This window comes from Trifolium pratense, linkage group LG7, assembly GCF_020283565.1.
Source record: "Trifolium pratense cultivar HEN17-A07 linkage group LG7, ARS_RC_1.1, whole genome shotgun sequence".
Taxonomy (NCBI): Eukaryota; Viridiplantae; Streptophyta; class Magnoliopsida; order Fabales; family Fabaceae; genus Trifolium; species Trifolium pratense.
In genome coordinates, this window is record NC_060065.1 from 3,081,661 (window position 1) to 3,103,505 (window position 21,845).

A 21,845-nucleotide genomic window follows, 5' to 3' on the forward strand; every position below is an offset into this window, starting at 1 on the left:
GTTTTTGTAATTTATGTTTTCGTACCTCATTCTTGAAATGATAAAAGTAGTATGGTTGATATATAAGTTAGCCTTGTCTCGTTCTCATATCCATACATAAAAAGACCTTGGTTAATTACATAATTTGTTATTTGTGCTCTCAGCTTTTACTATAAATGGGATGCCTCACTGTTGTAATGCTTAATGTGTTCATATCTTCAATACGTATCACTGATGGGGTCTCTAGCGTAAATAGTTGATGTGTCTGAGTATTGTGTAAACTCTGGGGTATCATGTTCAACTTCTACTCAAAATATGTTCAATAAATATCGGTCATGATTAAGCCACTAGGTTTGGTCAAGTGGTGAGAGGTTTGGGTAGTAAGCTAGGGGTTCTGGGTTCGATCCACAGCTCATTGTAAACCAAAAAAAATAAAATATCGGTCATGATTTGGAGGTCTTGCCGCGAACAAGACATTTCAATTTGTAACAGATACTTTTATATTGTTTAAAAGTTATGATTTTATTTTAAATTAATGATTATTTTCTTCTTCTTAAAGCAACAAACAAGTTCGAGTTATATTTCATGACCTTAACGGCTGCTTTTCTATGTGTTGGCGTATCAGTTTTGGCAGTATACTGTATTTGTGTTAGCTTTTTGTTGTCAGAATTAGTATGAAATTGAGTTAAGTAATGGCATTGGATTTTGCGATAATTTTCTTCAATTTTTCACTCAAAATATATAATTTCATACAGGAAAATGTTTCATATATATTCAAACATGATTACGCTGATTTTATCAAGAAAAAAAAATGATTACGATGATTTTATACTTTGTCCTTAATTTATTTATGAACAAGAAATTTTTATATTAAATTTCCACGTTTTCATTTAATTTTCCAGAGATATTCTGAGAAACTTGTTACGACATGTAATCTTATTGTGAGCATTATTTTTGCAAATATTTTAAGACTTAGGTTACAATAAAAACGGACAATGATTTAATATCTGGATTATAAATTATTTGCAAGAAAAAACTGGATTATAAATTAATTTGAATGTGATAATTGAACATAAAGTTTATGATTCCTGAAGTCTCGCATTGCTGATGGTATAAAAACTAATTTGCTCCCTTAGTGTGCATTTAAAATTATAAATAAGTACTATAGAAAGTTTTCAATGAGTCTTGTAACCTTTAAATAAATTATTTTGGGAAAATATTTTTGAAGTAATAAAGAAATCATGAATATGTTTATGAATTGGTAAGCTGTTATTTAATAAGATCCTTTTTCAAACCAATTTAAGAACAATCTTTTTTCCTTTTGTACTAGATTTTTTTTTTGTCGCTATAGGTCTAGTTGTCAACACATGCTTAAATAAACACATGTGATGATTACCTAAGTTCAAACTCTGCATTTTACATAAAATATTCTCATAGTTACATCACTAAATTGTACTAACAATTAGACGAAATGAAGTTATTAATGTAGTTTTAGATTTTGAATTAGAGGCAATAGCTTCTGCAATGTCACGACACAGTAAAAATATGGAAAGCTTTTAGCTAACAAATGAGCCACTATATTATTAATTTGTCATCTCATCTCATCTCATCTCATAAACCTAATAGTAAAGTTAATTCTAGTTGCACTCTTGCATGAGCCCAATATTAAGAAAGAAAATTGATGTTTCTTACCGAAAATGTGTTAAACAACCGAAGAATGCTTTTTTAATTCATTTTTTCATCCTACTGCTCGCCTGTGTTCTCTCAAATACCCCAATCGAAAACTTGCTGATTTTTTAATGACAGCACATATAACACCAATAACCATGAAAATACACAACCAATTGGATTAGTGAGAAGGAAACTAGTTTTGGTTAAGTTCTAAAATTCGAGTATTGGCTTTTTTTTCACTTGATATAATCATCGCCCTACAAAAACGATTGATGCTGCATGCTAATGGCTCTAGATTTGAATCTGGTTTGCATTGTAGGCAAATGCTAACAAATACCCTAAAGTCACATGTTAGCAAGACCCTACATTTTATAGTCAACATATTCTTATACACAACAGGATTTACAGGTTGTATGTAGTTAAAAGTTCCAAACTTTGCAAGACTTTGTCAATCTCGTGTTTCTCCCTCACGTGCATTCACATTGCTTCTCTCTGCATCGTTGGTGGTACATTGATGCAACTGGGGAGAACCAAATAGATTCTTCTGAATGTCATCGGTGAAAAGTGAACCACTCCCTGCTGTTGCGACATGGATAGAATCAACGTCATTTAGTCCACTTCTACTGCTACCTACAACCAACAAGTATTCTAACTGTTAAGCCCTTTCTTTTAGACTTTCAAAATCCAACACATTATTAGTTAATGAGCATGACAAATTACCAGGAAGAGTTGGGACAGTAGCAGGCGAGTTGTTTGTAAGCGCAGGCGAGTTGTTTGTAAGCGCAGGTGACGTTCCACTTCCCCTTTTCATCTTTGACTGCACCACAGAACCAAATGTAAGGATTGATAGTCAGACGAGTTGGTTCTTTCAGAATCATGAATGATTGAGTAAACATAATAAAGGATTATTACAGCTTAATCTTCAGTTGATGTCTAACAAAAGGCGTTGTCTAATGTGCACAAGTAAAATAGTCTTGCACCATGCACATGTTTTTCACCATTGGATCAATAAGTCCCATAATATCTCATTTGATCCTATGATGGAATTTAATGATCTAATGGTGAAAACTAACTTGCGCATGATGCGATACTTATCTCACTTGTGCACTATAGAAATGGCCCTATCAAAATCCATCTAGGTTTTTCTTGCTAATAGATGATCTAACACAAAGAGCTCAGCATACCTTTGAAATTTCTTCACAATGCTTCACAACAACTGATATATTTGCATAACGTCCATGCACTAGCACATAGGCCCACAAGAGAAGCTTCCTTGGGATGCTCAGATCAAGGGCTTCAACTCCAGTCATAGTTGGGTCAAACGGTGTCGCTGTTACTAATTGAGCTGGAATTACATAAAAGTTGAGGCCAGAGGTAAGCACCACAGAAGAACTCTCACGGTAAAAATGATAGCAAGCTCTGAACAAAGTGTTTGCTGTTTCCAAATTTTCATCAGATGCTTTCTTGATCAGTATATCCCTTATTTTTGATAAAATGGCACTCCATTTTGTTTCAATCTTTTCTAAATGAGATGGATCTTCAAAAGCTGTAATCCATAATTCACGTGGCTGAAAATCAATACAGAGCAACTGGCTATTTTCCATCCCATCGTCATTCAAATTATGGACCTGAATTCCATTTGAGAATCCACATGATACGGGAGTGATTTGTGCCAAATTATATATTAGAGATCGACACAAAGCAACAGAAGCATGCTGACAAACTTTTGCACAACTACTATTTGAGAGCTTAGGATTCTTAAAACGTTTTCGAATCTTCTCATTAATTGTTTCAAGAGTTTCCAGTTTTCCATTTATCTCCAATAATGCTATATGTTCGTGAAGATACCTGCAATTATTTGAGCATCTGAATTAGGACAAAACAGGCAGCAAAGACATATTTCAACCAGAGAAGCTACAAAAGTTTGTGGACTCAATTGGTTCAAAAATTTATTTTATTTAAATTAAATAGTATTACCCATAAACGATACTCTCTGATGTATCAGGGCACTCAATTTCAGGCAAGCGACATATTTCTGGCCATAAGCTTCCTTGCTCCATAAATAATGCAAACATTCTCTCCAACACATTGTCAGAACTGCTCATTGGAGCAGAGGCAGTGGTCTGAGAGTGGCGCATAATTGAAATCAGTGCTTTTAAATATTTTCCGATAGCCACTGGTACAAGATCTTCAATGCATAATGAAAACTGCAAGTAAAAGAGAGGCAAAACAAATCAGGTTTACAATACTTTCAGATCTGAAGACGGTGTGCAAATAAAACAATAAATTATTATTACGGGAGTCCAGACAATGTTGGAATGGTTTTGCGCAGGCGAGCAAAGGGGTTGTGCTCAGTAAACAAAAAAAAGGGGTTGTGCTCATGAACACAGTATGGGGGGGGGGGGGGGGGGGGGGGGGGGGTTCTATATGGCGCACAAGTGAGATAGGTGTTCTACCATGCACAAGAAGGTGTTTTTTGTTTTGGAGCAATAATTCCCACCATTGGATCAAGTGAGGTGTAGTGGGACTTGTTGATCTAATTCTTGTTCATGGTATAACACAATTTTACTTGTGCACCATAGAATTAGCCCACCCAACTATAAAAGCTTCAAAGGCTGCATAAGAAACGCCTTTTAAGTGTCTGGGGGAAGGAGGAGCAAATAATTAATGAGACAAGTGATATTATTGTTGAACTAGGAGGAACATTGTCTATTGGATTGGATCATAGTTGAATAAATCAGCAATAGAAAATTCCAAATATTACTCTAGAGGCAAAACCGACCTGATTATGTTTGGATTTTTATATAAAATAATTTTTCGCGGAGACAAAGGGAAAGATGACGATATGATTGGTACAAGATCAGATAGATTTTATATAAAATAATATTGGCAAGAGTTTTTCTTTACGTTTAGATAAAGCCGGCCGATAGTAAATCATGCAATTTGCTATCAGATTTTGATATGAACAAGAAGGTGGGTTCCTTCCTTAATCCTGCATAAACTGTAAATCCATATCTCCAAAAACATATTTTCATCTTATTATCTAAAAGGAAATAAAGTCAAAATCAGCGAATGAAGCATCAAGTGGAAAAAAGAGATTATAAAGAAAGTACTTCCAGCTCCCATGAGAACAAATGATGCTTAACTAAGCAACAGGAATTATCGTTTGCTAAAATATAATTGCAAAATAGGGCTTCTAGGGAATTTACCCGCTTATCTCCCCGGAGAGAAACATATGCACGTTCAAGAATAGATCTATCTCCTGTCTCCTCCAATAGTTTGAGATAAAACAGCACATACTTTCGAATGCAAGTAATGAATTTTCGAGAACTTTCTGGTAAGTTAACCTCGAGGCCTTTTTTATTCCCAGTAGAACCTGGCGTCTTGCGCCTGATATCATTAAATGCAAAGTAGAAATTAGTTTGGTTATTGAAAACATCACTCTTTCCTAACTCCTGCACGGTACAGATAACAAATCCATCAAAAGTTATTTTATTGAGGGGGGAGTACCAAAGTTTTACAAGACAATTTGGGAAAGATTTCTTTTCATTTCCAAAAAAAAAAGGTTCCACGAAATTATATATTTCAAATCTTTTTCATGATACTCGATAGAAATACCAAAGTATTTATCACACGCCTTTGGAAATATCCCACTGTGTGAGCCATCAATAATCAAATGTTTCTGGCAAAAAATTCATTTCATTTAGTTTAAACTAAATAAAGGTTAAAAATAAAAAGACAACCAATAATAATAAAAGTGGAAAGATAATAAAAACATACCTTCCTTTTTTTGCCATGCTATCAATTTCCCACATATTTATAGTAAATGATGAGCGTGAAGATTTGAAGCAGAAAGATAGTTGATCTTTTGCCCTCTCTATATCACCACTTTCACCCCTTCTATACAACCCTTGAGCCAGCATGTATCTGGCCTTATGGAAATGCTTGAGTTCCCCCTCGACACAAGTTTCAAGCGCCGAAAGGCAATCATTGTAAAGCATGGACCATGCAGTATCCAATTTGAATAACCCTTCATGCTTTGTATTTAAAGATGTATCGGTGCTGCCAAGGATACTTGTGACAGCTTCTTTCACGGATTGATCAAAGGAGTTTGCTGAAAGAACCTGTTGAGGACCGGACAACAGTCAAGAATATAGATCAAGTGCACTAGACCATCAAGTCAATTAAAAAATTAAAGCTGATCTTTAAATACAACTGTTAAAGACAGAAACAAAAACATGAAAACTAATGTAGTCAGAATAAATGGACAATGGCAAAGGCAAACAAATAAAGTATTATCAAAATATAATAAAGCGATCGGAAAGGGGTTAAACCTTCAAAACTTCCACATTCTGTTTTCCACACTTAAATAATAGTTTCAAGCGTGAGGCATGCATCCTATAGACAGGATCAACAGCTGATGTGTTCAAAGCAATAGCTTCATTGTAATATGATAATGCAATTTCATGTGAATATTCAAGCTTTTCGCTAAGTTTACCCAAGTAAAATGCATGCAACCAATCTTGCCTGAAAAAGAACAAAAGTGGTCCATAAACATCATAATACCAAGATAAAGGCAGAAAATAAGACACAAGTTAAGAGGACATACTGAAGTGCAAAAGCTTTCTTAAAATGTTTCATTGAGTTCTCACAGAACGCCATCCATGCTGCATCCTTTAAGGGCAAAACAGATCTCTGATCATAAAATGGGACTACATTCTGAAGACTGTCATAGTATACCAATGCCAATAACTCATGTATCTCGCACTGGAAATACAACAAATACACCCAAAAAAAGAGTTAAAACAGAATCAATATGCGTGCCAAGACAGTGACAGCTGACAACCTACATCTAAAACATCAAAAGAGTTTATTTATAAGTTAGCATTGTAAGCAAATAAAGTTGCAAATCAATAATATTACAAGTCTTGAACATCACAAAAAAGTTAAATACAAAATCAATATTTAAGGTATGCAACATTTAAAAAACCCCAAGAGAGTATTTATTCAAATTAACATGGTAACTTTGTAAGTAAGCATATGAAGTTGCAAATCCCCAACAATATGAGCATTGGACATTACAAAGATGAATTTTTATCGCACATTTGTGGGCCTTAAATATTATCCGGCATTTAAGAGTGAACGAGTAGCTACCAAAAAACAATGAGTTCCATCATCTAAAGAACTAGGTGCAAATAAAATTAGGATGGAATGTTTAGGGGTATAAACAATATTCTATTCTGTTATTATAGTTAAAATCTTATATTGATTGAACCTAAATGAACAAGAGGATACTGACTATTCTCGTCCAAGAAAAGGAAATTTAAAAAGAGTGAATATATGCAGGGTGATACCTGCTGAGCAGATGTCTTTGCCAAAGCTAAACTCATTAGTAGGCACCGTCTACTCCTTCTTCGGCTTGTTTCCACTCTCTCAGATAGTGTAGGATTCTTCCTCCATCCTACTACATTAATGTGCTTGCTACCATCATTAAGTAACAAATCTACTTCCTGGCTCGGTGCAACCAAGAAACATATATGAAATTTTATGTTAACATATTTAGATATTAAGACGTCATTGTTCATCTGAAAATTTCAAATAATCAAGGTTTTAATAAGCCAAATTGAATTTAAACTTACCTCGTCATAAATATTTCCAAGTCGCTGCCAGCTATCAAAGCGCAGAGGATTGTACATGAGATCATATTTGAAGAGCTTAGCATTTTGCTCAACAAATTCTTCCCCTTCCTTGGTCAGCACAAATCCAGGCCATTTATCTGTTGCACTCATTTCCTCAGACAGAGCCAAGAAATGATACAGGTTACAGTAGACATCCAAATATGGCTCAGACCTGAAAGTCAAAAAATCTTGAGTTAAACCTAAGAATATAAAACAAGGAACATCATTGATATATAGTAGCCATTAAATATGATTCATAAGATGAATCTGGCCTTAGGTTTAATCCATATAAACAGACATATAAAATCACAGTACAGTGTAAATGTATACCTCCTCAATAGTGTTGTGTTATACTGTCCGCGACCTCCCACATCAGGAAACATGGTCTTAGTTATAGTTTCAAGAAATCCTTCAGACCCAGCCTCCTCTGATAGTTTATCTTCACATAGATTAGGATCATCTAGGAACTTATCAATTGGATTTCCTGTCAAGAGGTCCTCTGGTGGCTGAAGAAAGTGTTTCCTAATAGCTCTTAAAACTCTGCGAAGCTTGACCAGTCCAGTTTTCTAACAGACATAAAAAAGTTTAGCAAAAAAAAATTGCAATTTCGGTACCGCATTGTGTAAACAAGCTGACATATATACAAATTAAAGATAGAGAGGACTCACAGAAGATGCCTTTGCATAAGGAAGAACATATTTGAAAACATCAGCACACTGTTCCTTGGTCTGATAATCTCCCTGGCTTGAATTTTTGTGCATCACTAGATCATCTTCATAGGATGAATCTGACCTTAGGTTTAATCCATATAAACAGAAAAAGCACTGATCTAAGGCACTGTCAGTTTTAGACTCAAGTTCTTCCCTTTCATCTTCAGAAAGTTCCTTTCCACATTCAATCAATTGATTGCATGTATTTTCACCCTTAACTAACTCACGGTCAGTCCCAGCACCCACATGATTTTCAGACTCTTCTTCCTTACCATCTTTATTCTGAACTTTGCAAGATGAAATGCCTTTAGATACTTCCTCAGAAACCTCCTTTTTCACAGAGGTAATTTCATCAATTCTGGTCCAATCCTTCCGGAAATCTGATGTATCTGATCTTGAATCTTCCATAGATACATTGACAATACTGTTATTAGATGCTTCTTCGCATCGCATTGATTCTTTATTTTTAAGGTTAGAGCTGGATTTAAACTTCATATCCAATGCCAAGAGATGCTTTATGGCAAATCTAAGAAATGTTCCTTCTCCACCTTTGCCACCACCTTCACCGACACAGCAAAGCCCATATTCAGCAAGCATGTCATGCGTAGCAACAATTAAATCAACCTGAGTTGAGAATTCAGGAAAGAGTGGCAGAAGTTTCCAATTAAAAAAATGAATAACTAAAACGAGCAATCATTCAAAGTAAAATTATATCACGAAGATAGCTAACTTGAGTTTTGATAGGTGTGGTTCGGCTAAGATGCTGGAGTTTGCAGAAAACAATAGCTGCATCAACAAAACAGCTACTTTCCACTTGATCAGAGATTACTTGTGCCGAGGTTTTGTTGCAGACAAGTACATTCGCGACATAGCTCATGATTAACAGCAGCAGAGATTGCATTTGACAAAGGCTGCTTGTTGGAATAGTGAGGCCATCCTGCCAACATACAAACAAATAAGCTTTCACGACAAAGGATATTCTACAGTAAAATGGTGAGAAAACAGACGGTACAGTCCGTAAAACCATGTCACATTAGCTTGGATTAGCAATCTCACCGATAATGGCTGATTTACTTTTCAATAAAACATACAGTTTATGACAAAAAGCGAGGCAAATATAATTGAGAGGATAATAAGAGACACTTTGCAACAGTAGTAAAAAGTAACAGAGAAAATCGAGAATGCAGCAGAGATGTGCAGCTTCTCCATATATCAGAAATGGAAATTCAGTTGAAACAGGCACAAGCAATACAATAGATAGGAGCTATAGTCACAACATAACAAAGCATATCTGGTGTCAATTGAAGGTCCTTAAAAATCAGAGCAATCTACTCTACACAATTACAGAATTGGACAGCAAAAATTGTTTATTGCCATGATACCAAAGTTCTTATTCCTTTCAAAATCAATAAAGTGATCTGTGAAGAATTATTGCAATACAAATAGAAATTGCACACCCAAGATTGACCCAACATACAATTAATTCCATTGAAAAGTACCCAGTGACAAAATAATTGGGCCACTGTCTCCAAATTCAAGCTGCACATAAGATATATATATATATATATATATCAGGAGACTACAAATCAGGAACATGCAATTTGTATTACTCCTTTAGTCCTATTGAACATTGTTGTACAGACAAAGCTCTTAAATTTCTATTTAAAGATCAAATAAATGGGTTTTTAATCCAACTAAACCTAAATATGGATATAGGATAATACTTCAGACTAAACTAAGTTCAGAAGACTTTCCCATTTGATAAAATAGCAAATGATTGCAGTACATATATCCAGATCAAAGACATCAGACAATTGTTTGCTAATATAAAAAGAATGAGGGGAAAACAAGATAGGAGAACAAAGCTCCAAATACAAATACAGTACTGTTCTTTTTTTCTTCTAGATTTATAGAAAAACAAATCACTTCTAAAAATTTAAAAAGATAAGAAAAGCCAAAAATGGGGGTGAGTTTTTTGTTTTTAGATGCAACAAGAAACTTCTTTTGCCATATTGCGGAGGCATGTCAAGTTTATCCAAAAAAGGAGTAATTAAATGTAGAAGTTTATGGATTAGGGTAATTACACAGTCTCATAAAAGACAGTTAGTATGTACATTTTAACTGATGGATTTATTTAAATTGTGCAAGGAGAGTAGAATTAACGACATATATAGTTCATGAACTACATGGATTAACAGAAAAGTCATTTTAAAGACATACACCTCAGGATCAGACAGCTTAGAATCCAAGACTATCAACAACGATATTTACTCACGGAATCTCCGCATTGATCAATAACTTTCTTCACTTGTGATATACAGTCAGAGAGTGCCTTCACTTCCTCAGCAACCAAGTGGCTACATTGCTTGCTAGAGCTTTCATTTGAGTCAATATCCAAATTAGAAGGTGCGCTGAAACCAAGTGTTTGATCACAAGATTTAAATGATGTAATACTTGTATTCAAACCCATCAATGCCATAAGTATTTTCAGTTTTCTGTAATGACAATTGAAATACAGATCTACATCCATCGGCAATGTCTTCTGACATGCTTCAATTAGAACATCTAGAGCCCTGAGCTCGATAGAAGTTATCTTTTCATCTTTTTTATCTGCCATGGATAAAGAAAATGAATTGAAGTAGACATCCTGTGTGGAGAACAAAAGTGGAGAAAGTAGAGATACACAGTCAAAATATTTTTCTTGTTCCATCATCCTAATGATGGACTTTTCCATCAAAAAATTGACCTTCAATATATTAACTTCGTAAAGAACTCTATCGATGTTTATCTCTTTTACATCCTTGCAATGTGGGCGGGGGATTGAACCTGGGGAATTTTCCATTTTTTCCCTTTTTGCCAAAAGTGACAAAGCAATACAAAACTCTTCACAAGCTTTTGACTTGTTGCCTTCAAAAATAGACAATCTACCACTTAACCAGTAAAATTGAGACCAGAATGAACTGTTCTTCATTAGAAGCGAAGTGTCTAAATCTGCATTATTCTCAGTGGAGATATTTATTGATGTTCCGCTAGTCTCTGGGAAACCATCAATTAAATTGCAACCTTCATTCAAGGCACTAGTCAAGTGAAAAGGATAATCAAGAGCAACAGACTCTACAATCTTGCAGAGATGATAAGATGCTTCTGACATCCATTCCATTCGTTTAGAACCAGTGGGGGAGCATAACCCAAAATCATAATACAGCTCAGCAAGAAACATATTACACTCAGCAGTTCTATCCTTTCCCCAATGCCTTGTCAACTTTTCCAACTCCAGAAATTTGACAAAAGCATCCTGAAATGGGAGGCCTTGTCTTGAAACCTCTTCTAACAGCAAGTGCCCCATATGGTAAGCACCATAATTATTTGAAGTTTGTCTTAAAAATGCAGAAACATTATCATATTCAGAATTTCCTGCGGAGGATAGTGTTGTGGTGTCACTATCAATAGATTCTTGATCACCCAATCCACCAGCAATGAAAGGTTCTAGATACCGAATGACAAGCTTGGCAGGATCCTTGCCACAAAAGCTTGATTCTTCTTTCCCTGGTTTACGACTGCGGAGCCTTTCAAGTCGAGAACTTCGCCTTTCATGTGGTTGTTCTTCTTGAGTATTTGCTTCTTTCTCTTTAAAATCACTTGCCGGTCCTACACTACCATCAATAAAAGCACTATCTTCACCGCTTAACCCTTTCACTTCCACAGTGTTCACAGCAGCTTCTGAACTGCAAGGTAAGTTTATTCTTAGCCTAATGTCCGGAGAATAGCACGTTTTTTTAGGTTCTACCTCAGAAATTTGCAAATTTGAAGGCAATAAGATTTCCAGCAGTGCATCAGCAAGAGCCACCCAGGAAGCTTCGCTGAGGTATAGATCTTTGTTTTGGTTCAGCTTTTTAAATGCAACATCCTCATCTAGATTCTCATTATTAGCTTTTCTCTTGTCAGGAAATTTGAGCCGCACATGTTTTGGTTCTAATTTGTCTATGCCTCTGGGAGCAAATGGCAATGGTTCTGATTCTTCAATGGTATTTCTAACATGCAGAGCGCGAGAATGTGACGGCCAGTGCCTCAAAATCAACTCAGCAACAGAAAGGCAAGCAACTTCATCACCAATTGCGATAAGAACTTCCAAAAGTTTTTCCATGCAATTCCCTGCAGATACGCATCAAGGGTTGAAACGCGCAGATGCACAGATAGAACTACTATTGAATAGAATAACTTATGAAAATAACTTACAAAGAATGAGCATTATTGTTGGAAATGATTATCCAAATAATTTTGAAAGAACTAATTTTGTCTTGATAATAATGCAAACAAATTTCAACCTTGAGCCACGGTGCTCACAACTCACGGGTAAAAGCTTGTGTATCTTTGATCTTCCCCGTATCCCCATAGAAGTTTAAAAAATAATTAAATGCAATGAATGAGGACAATTTGTAAAACACTGAATATAAATATGCTAGAATGAATTCTAGCCGAATGTCCAATCAGTGAGAAGCAACAAACTAATACAATTGGAATGGCGTTTGACCCTGTTCAAGATGTTAATTTTATTTTTGTTGCTATGATACAAAAAGGGGTTTCAAGTAATTCTACAGTCTGCGTCAAAAAAAAAAAAAAAAGGAAAGTAATTCTACAGCCCAAGATGCACTTGTACGCTGTGGATGTCATTCTCTAGTTTTATCCAACAAACAAGCTCATACAGACCAAAATAGATAGATAGACAGTTCAAAAGACACTCAATTGAAAAACATGAAGGAATTTAACCCAGAGATGAAAACATAAAAGTGAATCTCACAGAAAAGAAATACTAATGAGCACATTATTAAGTAACCACTAGAAAAGGAAAATATTTAAAACATTAGGTACTTACAGTTATTAGGGCTGCAGACGAGGCCTTGCTCAAACGCCCAACGTGAGATGCTTAGCGAACCCATTGAACATGACAATGTTCCAAGCTGATTCCAGACAACGGAATCTTTAGAATCAATCTCCACAGCTTGAAGATAACAATGTAGAGCATTCTCGTAATGAGAAGAACCTTGCTGAAGAAAAACAGCGGCAAGGTTTTTCAATGCCAAAAATCTGTAAAAATTAACTGTTAGAAAAAGTAGATATACGCAAATTAAGTGAAAAAATTATTATCAGAATCAATAGTTTCCTAAAACTTAAGTTACAGTAAATTGTAACAATCAATTTGTGCCAACCATTGCTTCGATAAACAACAGATTAACATAAAAAAAACTATACGACGATCCAACAACTTGATATAGAGTCAGTTTGAAACCTGAGCTGCAATAGATGACTGTCACCGGCACCTCTATCGACCTGAGCATTAGCAATAAGAGGATCTTTAAGGACAGATTCTAAAAGCTCGCGAGCCTTTTCATATTCTTTTGCTTGTAATTTCACAAGCCCTTCATGATAAGTTTGAGAAAGATGAAATTCCTGAAATAACATGAAATTAAATACATAAAAACATTATATTAAACCAATATTAGCAATGCAGCCCTTAAACAAGGTGCAATTAACAGAACATACATGAAAAACAAGCTCAATTAAGGTATAGAGAATCATAAATTCATAATCAGTTTAACCTAATTAAAATTCTCAAAAAAAAATTAACAAAATAATCTTTCAGAAAAACTTGCCTGGGCTTCTTTGGTGGGAGCTAGTGGTTCCCATTGACATTTAGAATCAGTATCATTGATAGCTGCAATTGAGAACTGAAAAACCAAAAACGAAGAACTTCAAAACTCGTAACGAAAAAACAACGTGAATGCAAGAAGCTACCAACATTAACGAAGATGCGTAAAATCATAATACCATAGTTCGAGCTTCTGAGTATCAAGTGTTGACACGGTGGTTTATTTCGTCGCTGTGGTTTCGCCGAATTAGGGTTCCGGCGTTCGATTTTGGGTTCCGAATATTTTCGGTTGTAACTTGTAAGCGAGGGAGAGTGAGCGCGCTCTGTGAAACCACCGTTCAACTATTTCAGAAACGGCGTCGTCTTGCAGGTTCACCGTTTTTTTTTTTTTATTTTAGGTTTAAATGCATTTTTGGTCCCCTTATTTTCAAAAAAAAAATGAAGTTTTTGTCCCCTATTTTAAAAACCAGTTTTTTAGTCCCCCTATTTTCATTTTTTTTGAGTTTTGATCTCCCATCCCATTTTGGGGTTAATTTTGTTGATGTGACCTTATAACTAATGATGTGGCAATATTCATGTGGAAAAATTTAATATTCATGTCATTATTATATATTTTTAAATTCAATAAAACTTTATTTATAAAATATTTTAATTATTAGAATTATATATTCAACTGAAATAATAATTGTTAAATCTTATAAAATATAAAATTTGAAACCCTAATTATCAAACCTTCAACTACTAGAATTTTATTCACCATTAGAGAGAATGCTTCTTTATGGATTTCACCAATCCTATGGTTTCGGTTCAAACTCAACAATTTCTGGATTTTTAAAAACGAAATGAAATTAGAGATGATTTTGTGATTCAATAGAAGTTACTCATACTCTTTAAACTATCTATGACTTTGGATGAGTTTGAATGAAAACCCAGAAATTGTTTTAAGTTTGAAGTTGAATTCTATATTAGTTTTATATAAAGTTGGATGATGATGAAAGTTGGAGGTTCTTGAAACACAAAACTTGCTTTCAATGCAATAATTTGATTTGAATCAAAGAGGACCATGTTCATGTTGTGATTGTTTGTTTTTTCTTAGGGTGTGTTTGTTTCAAGGTTTGTAATGTTATTTCTGGGAATATGAGATCTGGAATGTAACATTGCTCTGTTTGTTTCAAGTTTTGAAAGTTTGTTCCCAGGAATTTTTTAATCCCAGGAATGGTAATTACACATAACTTCTACACTTGTTATTCCCATGCTAATAGGGTGGGAATATAACATTACCATGGGAATAAAACTCAACTTCCTATAACTTCTCATAACTTCCCACTACCACTCACATTTATTTGCATTTTTATTTTTTCAATTTTTTATTTTATATAAATTCTAAAAACATTCCCAGAAAATCTAAATTTTAACCAAACACATGAGTAGGAATGTTATTCCTGGAAATAATATTCCTAGGAATATCATTCCAAGGAATGCAATTTCATACCTTGAAACAAACACACCCTAGGGTTTAATAAATTAGAGGTTGTGAATTTGGGGATTTTTTATTGTAATGAGTTTACGATGATGATGATTGTTCTGGTAAAAAACAAGGGGGGTTTGTATTATTGATCAAATGGTGTGAATACACTCAGTTCAATCCCAACAACCCTGGGAGTTTAATAAGTCAGAATTCCCCTCTTTCACAAATGAGAGTATGGAGCTATTTATAGAGCTTCCAGTCTTCTTCTCCAAGCAAGGGTTCCTAAAAATCCGGTCCTTAGCATCTCCTTCGGTGGTGTGGCGTGAGAATAGGGATGAGAATCTTGGTCTCCAAGCTATGGCAGTTGCGAGAAGTTTAATTCTTCCTTCTTAAGTTAGCGGTTGATGCAAGGAAGGAGAAGATATTTTCAGTAACGCAGAACCCAATCCTTTTTTGGCGTTGTCTTAGAATTGATGGTCGCGCCCTAGCTTCTAATCGCCTGTTTTGTGTTTTAACTGCTTTGGGCTTATCATCCTTTTTACTCTAATTGGGCTTATTGGATATTTTCTTAAGCCCATTGCCCAGTCCACAGCCCCCCAAGCACGAAGTCCAAAGGGGTGAAGTGCTTGAGTATGATTCGAATTTTCCCTCTAAAATTTGTAGCGCGGGAACGGTTTCATCACGTTTTTCCCCACTTTCTGATGCACGATCTCGCTCTCCTATGCCGTATCTATCAACCATTTCTCCATTTACTGATGACACGATCAGATATTTCCTCTATAAAATGGATCACTCGACGATAGGATCCGCTCATCACCTTTTCACCTGCTTACCTAACAGTTTTCTTTCTTACAGTATGTCTCCCAAAAATCCTCCCTTTGAATGTGGTCAATCCCCTGCTTCCCCCGTCATCAAGCGGCTCCGCCGTATGTTGACCCTGAGTACGGAGGACTTAATGGACGATTTTGGTGAATTCTCGGAATTTGTCAAAGAGCTTAATGACTATTGCTGGAGGCTGTCCAAGGAAGAGAAGCGTTTTCTAGACAGTGTGCTGCGTCTAGAGAAGGAGTTAAAGGATAGTGCATCCTTCGTGATTGCTGTGGAGAATGTCAAAGAATGCCACGCCGAAGTTGTCGAAGCTGTCGACAGTCAGATAGAGATCACGAAAGAAACCATGGGTGTGCAGGAGGAGATCTTAGGGATATGCTTCAACGAGGAGCGGAGAGTGGACGATCGTTTGGCGCTGCTGAACAAGGAGATGAAGCCGCTTGTGAAGAGAAAAAGGGCTCTTCAAGGCGAAATCAGGGACGATGTCACTAAGCTGATTTCTAGGCGTCACTCCCTGGTGGACCTATTGGACAAGCAGAACGAACTGAGGGAGGATTTGAAGCCTATTGAGGAAAACATGGTGAAGGCGAAAAGGGTGAAACGAGCGTTGGAGGAGATGCATCGTATCGCCGTCGCCGATGCCAGTGAATTGGGGGGTTCCACCATGCCATGAAGTTCCTGCTCGCCAACTTTTTCCTTTACGCTTTTTTCTTTGCATGTTTGTAATTTTCTTTTGCATTTAGGACATTCCTTGTTTGTTCTTCATACTTTTTGCTTTCGTTGTATTTCCCTTAAGTAATTTGAATTTCAATCTTTCCTTTTCCGTTATACGCTGTTTTCTATTTCTGCTAGTATCGCCCTCCTCTAAAATCTCCATTAACTTAAATGGGTCAAACATTGACTTTTTGGAAAGATAAAAATAACGGTTCTCAAGACAGTCAAACCAAAGTAGTTGCGACCGTCCAAGCATTAATTACGACCGTTAATAACGATGTTAGGGTCGGGCAAGATTGGCTATAAATATCAACTGTTATTCTCATCAACTTATTTTGAATCTTTATCATGGAAAATAACAATGCGAAAAAACCTGTTGCCAGAAGTACTCCGCCTCAGCGGAGGAAGAAAAGAGTTGAGGTTTCAACCTCTAACTCCACTCGCTCCCGAAGGTCTAAGGATGTCAAAAAGGTGGAGGTTATCGTTCTTTCCTCGGATACCTCCGATTCTGGTAGTGGTGATGAGGACTACGTTTCGTTTCTGGAGACCTATGTTCCTCCTGAGCTTCGTGCTTCCTCATCCAGTGAAGAAGGGGGGTCCCGGGTCACCGTGGAATCCAAGATGACTTTCCCTGAGCCTGTGCAAAAGGATTCGGAGTCTGATTGATAGGATTTTAGGATTTCTCCATGTAACCTTGGTTTCTCCTCGTTGTACTTTCCATTTTCTGCTAATAATAAAGATTTTTCTTTCTTGCTTTGAGTAGAATGCATTATTTTATGTCTTGTCTTTCCTTGATTTTTGGCTTTTTCTCGTTTGGCGTTGTTTTGGATATCTTTGTCGCGCCCCTAAGGCGAATCAAACTTTAAAGAATGGCGCCACTCTCCCCGCCTGTAGGCGTCGTGTTTAGTTATCTGACGATAAATCTTCTAAGGTTTATTCTCGAGATACGCGCTTTGACACGTATTTAATCCGACGACGCGTGCGTTACCTCTTGCTTCAACTTCTGGACTTCGAACAACCGAAAAGGTTTTTCTCTTTAAATAGTACCTCTGTTTCCTTCCCTTTGCTTGTTTCTTCTCGCAAATCCGTACTCTTTTTCGCATATCCTTCTTCGATTCTCCAGCAAGCCTTTGTTCAACGCTACGTGTTAGGACGCTCCCAGCTTTGTCAATTTCTTTGAGGTATTCTTTCTTTTATACCTTATTCCTTTTCGCCGATTTGGCCTGTTTTGCGTAGGAACCCTAGTTTTCTGATTTAGGTTTAGGAAGATGGTTATTTTGAGAGAGTTAGACGATAATGAGGGGAGGGTTCCTATTTCTGCTCCTAGTTATCTCGAATGGGCGCAACAAGTTCGCGCCCATTATACTAGGGCTAATGGTGTACTTAATAGCCGAGGATTTTACTCGGAATTATGGGGTTTTGATGTTGGGAGTAGTAGTAGTGATAGTGATAGTGATAGTAGTAGTATTGATAGTGGTAATGACAGTGATTGCGTCATAATCTCCCCTTCCTCTTTCACAGGAAAGCGGAAGAATCCTTGTCGAGATCTGGTTGTTGCTGGTTATACTCCCGTCACCATGGAAGTTTCTTCAAAGTATACCAACACGGAAATGGTGAGGAGCTTTAGGAAAGCCGTCAAGCTTTCAGACCCCTCTCATGAAGACCTTATTATAACCGAACCCGTCAGAGAGGACGAGTTTGTATTTTCCAAGAATGACAACCCGCCGCATTATTTCTATCTTTATACCGGCGTAATACAACCCCTTAACATTTGGTTACCTTTTACTTCCTTTGAGGCGGAGATACTGAAGGTTCTCAACGTCGCCCCCACCCAACTCCATCCTAATAGTTGGGCCTTTATCAAAGCCTATGAGGTAATGTGTTCTGGCTTCGAATTGGAGCCTTCAATTGGCGTTTTTTTCTCTTTCTACCACATAAAGAACTTGAAGCCGCAAACTTTGGTCTCTCTTAGCAGTCAACCTAACCGTCGCCTTCTGAGTCTATACGCTTCCAACTTCAAGAACTTTAAGGATTCTTTCTTTCGAGTTCGTAGCGCTGAGAAATTTTCTGACTTGATGTATGATGAGGTTGATGATCCTCTATTCCCTTTCTACTGGACTGATAACCCTAGGCTTATCAAGGGTGCTATCTTTGAGGCCTTAAGCGATTTTGAGCAAGATACCGTCAACTTCCTTGACTCCTATGCCCTTATGGATACCGCCGATATCCTTAGGTGTGAGGGTAATAGTGAAGCCCTGACAGAGTATTTACGTAAGTAGCGCATTTGGTATTTTTCTACTTCTGTTTAATGTTGATCTCGCCTCATTATTAACTCTTGTGTTTTTTTTTTTGTCTCTTTTTACTTTTGCAGAGAGAATGAGGACTATTTCTAATGAGGAGAGGCTGGCATTCTTGGCTAAGGCTCGCCAGCAAAAGGCCAATCCTGTTGTCGCCGTGACTGATCCACTGAAAAAGCTGCAAGTGGAGGAAGCTGCTATGAAGGAAGGGCGGAGCAAGAAGAAGCATGAGGGGCGTATCCGTGTCGAGATCCCGGGAAAGACGGCCTCTGGAGTAGAGGAGACTGAGGGTATTGCTCCTCCTCCTCCCAAAAAGCAAAAGGTTGAGAAGATTACTCAGAAGGCTGGGGGCGCTGACAAGGGCAAAGGTGCGGCTTCCAGTTCTTCTCAGCCTCCTTCTCAAGACGCTGAAACCGCTGCGCCTCTTTCCTGGAGCTCCTTCGATCCTCTGGAGTTTATTGAGAGAGGGGTAACCATGGTGGGTGACATGACTCGCTTCACCGACACTTCGACGGAAGACCTAAGGAAGAAGGCCTTAGAGTATGAAGTCAAGGGTACTCTTCTTAACTATCTACTGACAAACCGCCAAGAGCAAGAGGTTCTAGAGGCGAGGCAAAAAGTGAAGATGGTTGATGATAACCTCGCTGATATTGAGAAGAGGTATTCTGAGACCAAGGCGAAGCTGGAGGGTGACATTAAAAAGTTGAAGGAAGAGAAAGAGGGCGAGACAGAGAGGCTGAAGAAAGAGTATGAGGAAAAACTGTCCAAAGTTAAAGAAAGCTATGCCGCTTCGGAGGCCAAACTCAAAGAGAATGCTGCTGCCCAAGCTGAGAAACTCTCCAAGCTATCCGAGGAGAAGGATGAAGCGGTACAGTCTGTAGGGACCTTAGCTGATGAGAAAGCTAGATTGGAGAGTGATGTCACAGAGCTTCAGCTCTATGCCGCCAACCAATATGACGAGGGCTTTTCTTTTGCTATAGAACAGGTTAAGCTTCTTTTTCCGGATCTCGATGCTAAGCGCCTTGGCGAAGCTGATGCAATGAATCAAATTGTTGACGGCAAGCTCGTTCCCTATGTTCCTCCTCAGTGAATGATCTTTTTGTAATGATTTTGTTTCTGCCCTTCTGTGGCTTTTTGTGATTATTTTGTATGCCCTTTTTGTGGCTTTGAACAATTTACCCCTTGGCTGGGTCCTTTATAAATTTCTTTATTTGCCTGATTTCTTCTCTTCATAACTTTATGGATTTGTATTACGTTGAGAGGTAACGCCTTTTGTCGTTCTCGCTTAGGAAACTTTATCCTTGCACCTGCGACATCTTCGATTTTCTATAATAATTGTAAATTGATACAAATAACTTTATACCTGTTGTTTTTTGGTGGTTGCAAATGATTTGGCGTTGTGATGAATCGCCTTGCTTTGGTTATGTATAAGCTTTTTCTGGCGGCGTCAATAATCTCGCCTTTCTTCACTGTATCTTTTTCTGACGTACCCAACTCGTAAGACTTACAGGTAACGCCAAGGCTTTGCAACCTTTTTATTTTTCTTTTTCTGACGTACCCAACTCGTAAGACTTACAGGTAACGCCAAGGCTTTTCAACCTTGTTTAATTTTTTCTTTTTCCGACGTACCCAACTCGTAAGACTTACAGGTAACGCCGAGGCACTGTAACCCTTGTTTAATAATAATTTTTTTTTCTGACGTACCCAACTCGTAGGTGACGCCAAGGCACTGTAACCCTTGTTTAATAATTTTTTTTTTTTTCTGACGTACCCAACTCGTAGGTGACGCCAAGGAACTGTAACCCTTGTTTAATAATTTTTTTTTTTTTTTTCTGCCGTACCCAACTCGTAGGTGACGCCAAGGAACTGTAACCCTTGTTTAATAATAATTTTTTTTTTTCTGACGTACCCAACTCGTAGGTGACGCCAAGGCACTGTAACCCTTGTTTAATAATTTTTTTTTTTTCTGACGTACCCAACTCGTAGGTGACGCCAAGGAACTGTAACCCTTGTTTAATAATTTTTTTTTTTTTTTTTTTCTGCCGTACCCAACTCGTAGGTGACGCCAAGGAACTGTAACCCTTGTTTAATAATTTTTTTTTTTTCTGACGTACCCAACTCGTAGGTGACGCCAAGGCACTGTAACCCTTGTTTAATAATTTTTTTTTTCTGACGTACCCAACTCGTAGGTGACGCCAAGGAACTGTAACCCTTGTTTAATAATTTTTTTTTTTCTGACGTACCCAACTCGTAGGTGACGCCAAGGCACTGTAACCCTTGTTTAATAATTTTTTTTTTCTGACGTACCCAACTCGTAGGTGACGCCAAGGCACTGTAACCCTTGTTTAATAAATTTTTTTTTTCTGACGTACCCAACTCGTAGGTGACGCCAAGGCACTGTAACCCTTGTTTTTGGTTCAGCGCTCACATCTGAGTTGATCTTTAAGTAAAGATTCAGAGCTCAAGTTTGAGATAACCATTTTTGTTGGTTCAGAGCCCGTAACTTAATCAGGTTGACCTTTATTTGGGATATGCAGGAAGATATAAACTACTAGAATTTTGAAATTCAATGAGCCTCGATAAAAACCCCCGTTGAAACAGGGGAAAAGAGTGTCTCATTGTTTTTTATTTATTTATGAAAACGGTTCTCATACATCATTTAAAAATATTGCTAAAAGAAGAGAATGGTTTTACTTATTCTTCCACCGATAAAGTGATGCTCCGTGATTAGCTATAGTAGAACTTTAGGTTTGCTACGTTCCATGTCCTTGGGAGGATTTTTCCTTCCATGGTCTCTAGGCGATATGCTCCTCCTTCGAAAGCTTCTTGCACCCGAAAGGGGCCTTCCCAGTT

General features: G+C 37.2%; 1 protein-coding gene across 1 annotated transcript; it reads right to left on the reverse strand.

Annotated features, from left to right (window-relative positions):
• Positions 1-1,791: 1,791 nt before the first annotated feature.
• LOC123893656 (calcineurin-binding protein 1) lies at positions 1,792-14,057 on the reverse strand. Its single transcript, XM_045943423.1, has 18 exons — positions 13,865-14,057; positions 13,690-13,764; positions 13,326-13,486; positions 12,912-13,123; positions 10,314-12,190; positions 8,769-8,975; positions 7,997-8,662; positions 7,659-7,894; positions 7,290-7,500; positions 7,005-7,160; positions 6,260-6,417; positions 5,985-6,177; positions 5,431-5,774; positions 4,860-5,040; positions 3,628-3,857; positions 2,835-3,498; positions 2,371-2,467; positions 1,792-2,280 (listed from the first exon to the last, which is right to left on the reverse strand). The coding sequence occupies exons 1-18, from the start codon at positions 13,865-13,867 to the stop codon at positions 2,099-2,101; spliced, it is 5,853 nt and encodes a 1,950-aa protein (XP_045799379.1). The 5' UTR covers positions 13,868-14,057; the 3' UTR covers positions 1,792-2,098.
• Positions 14,058-21,845: the final 7,788 nt, after the last annotated feature.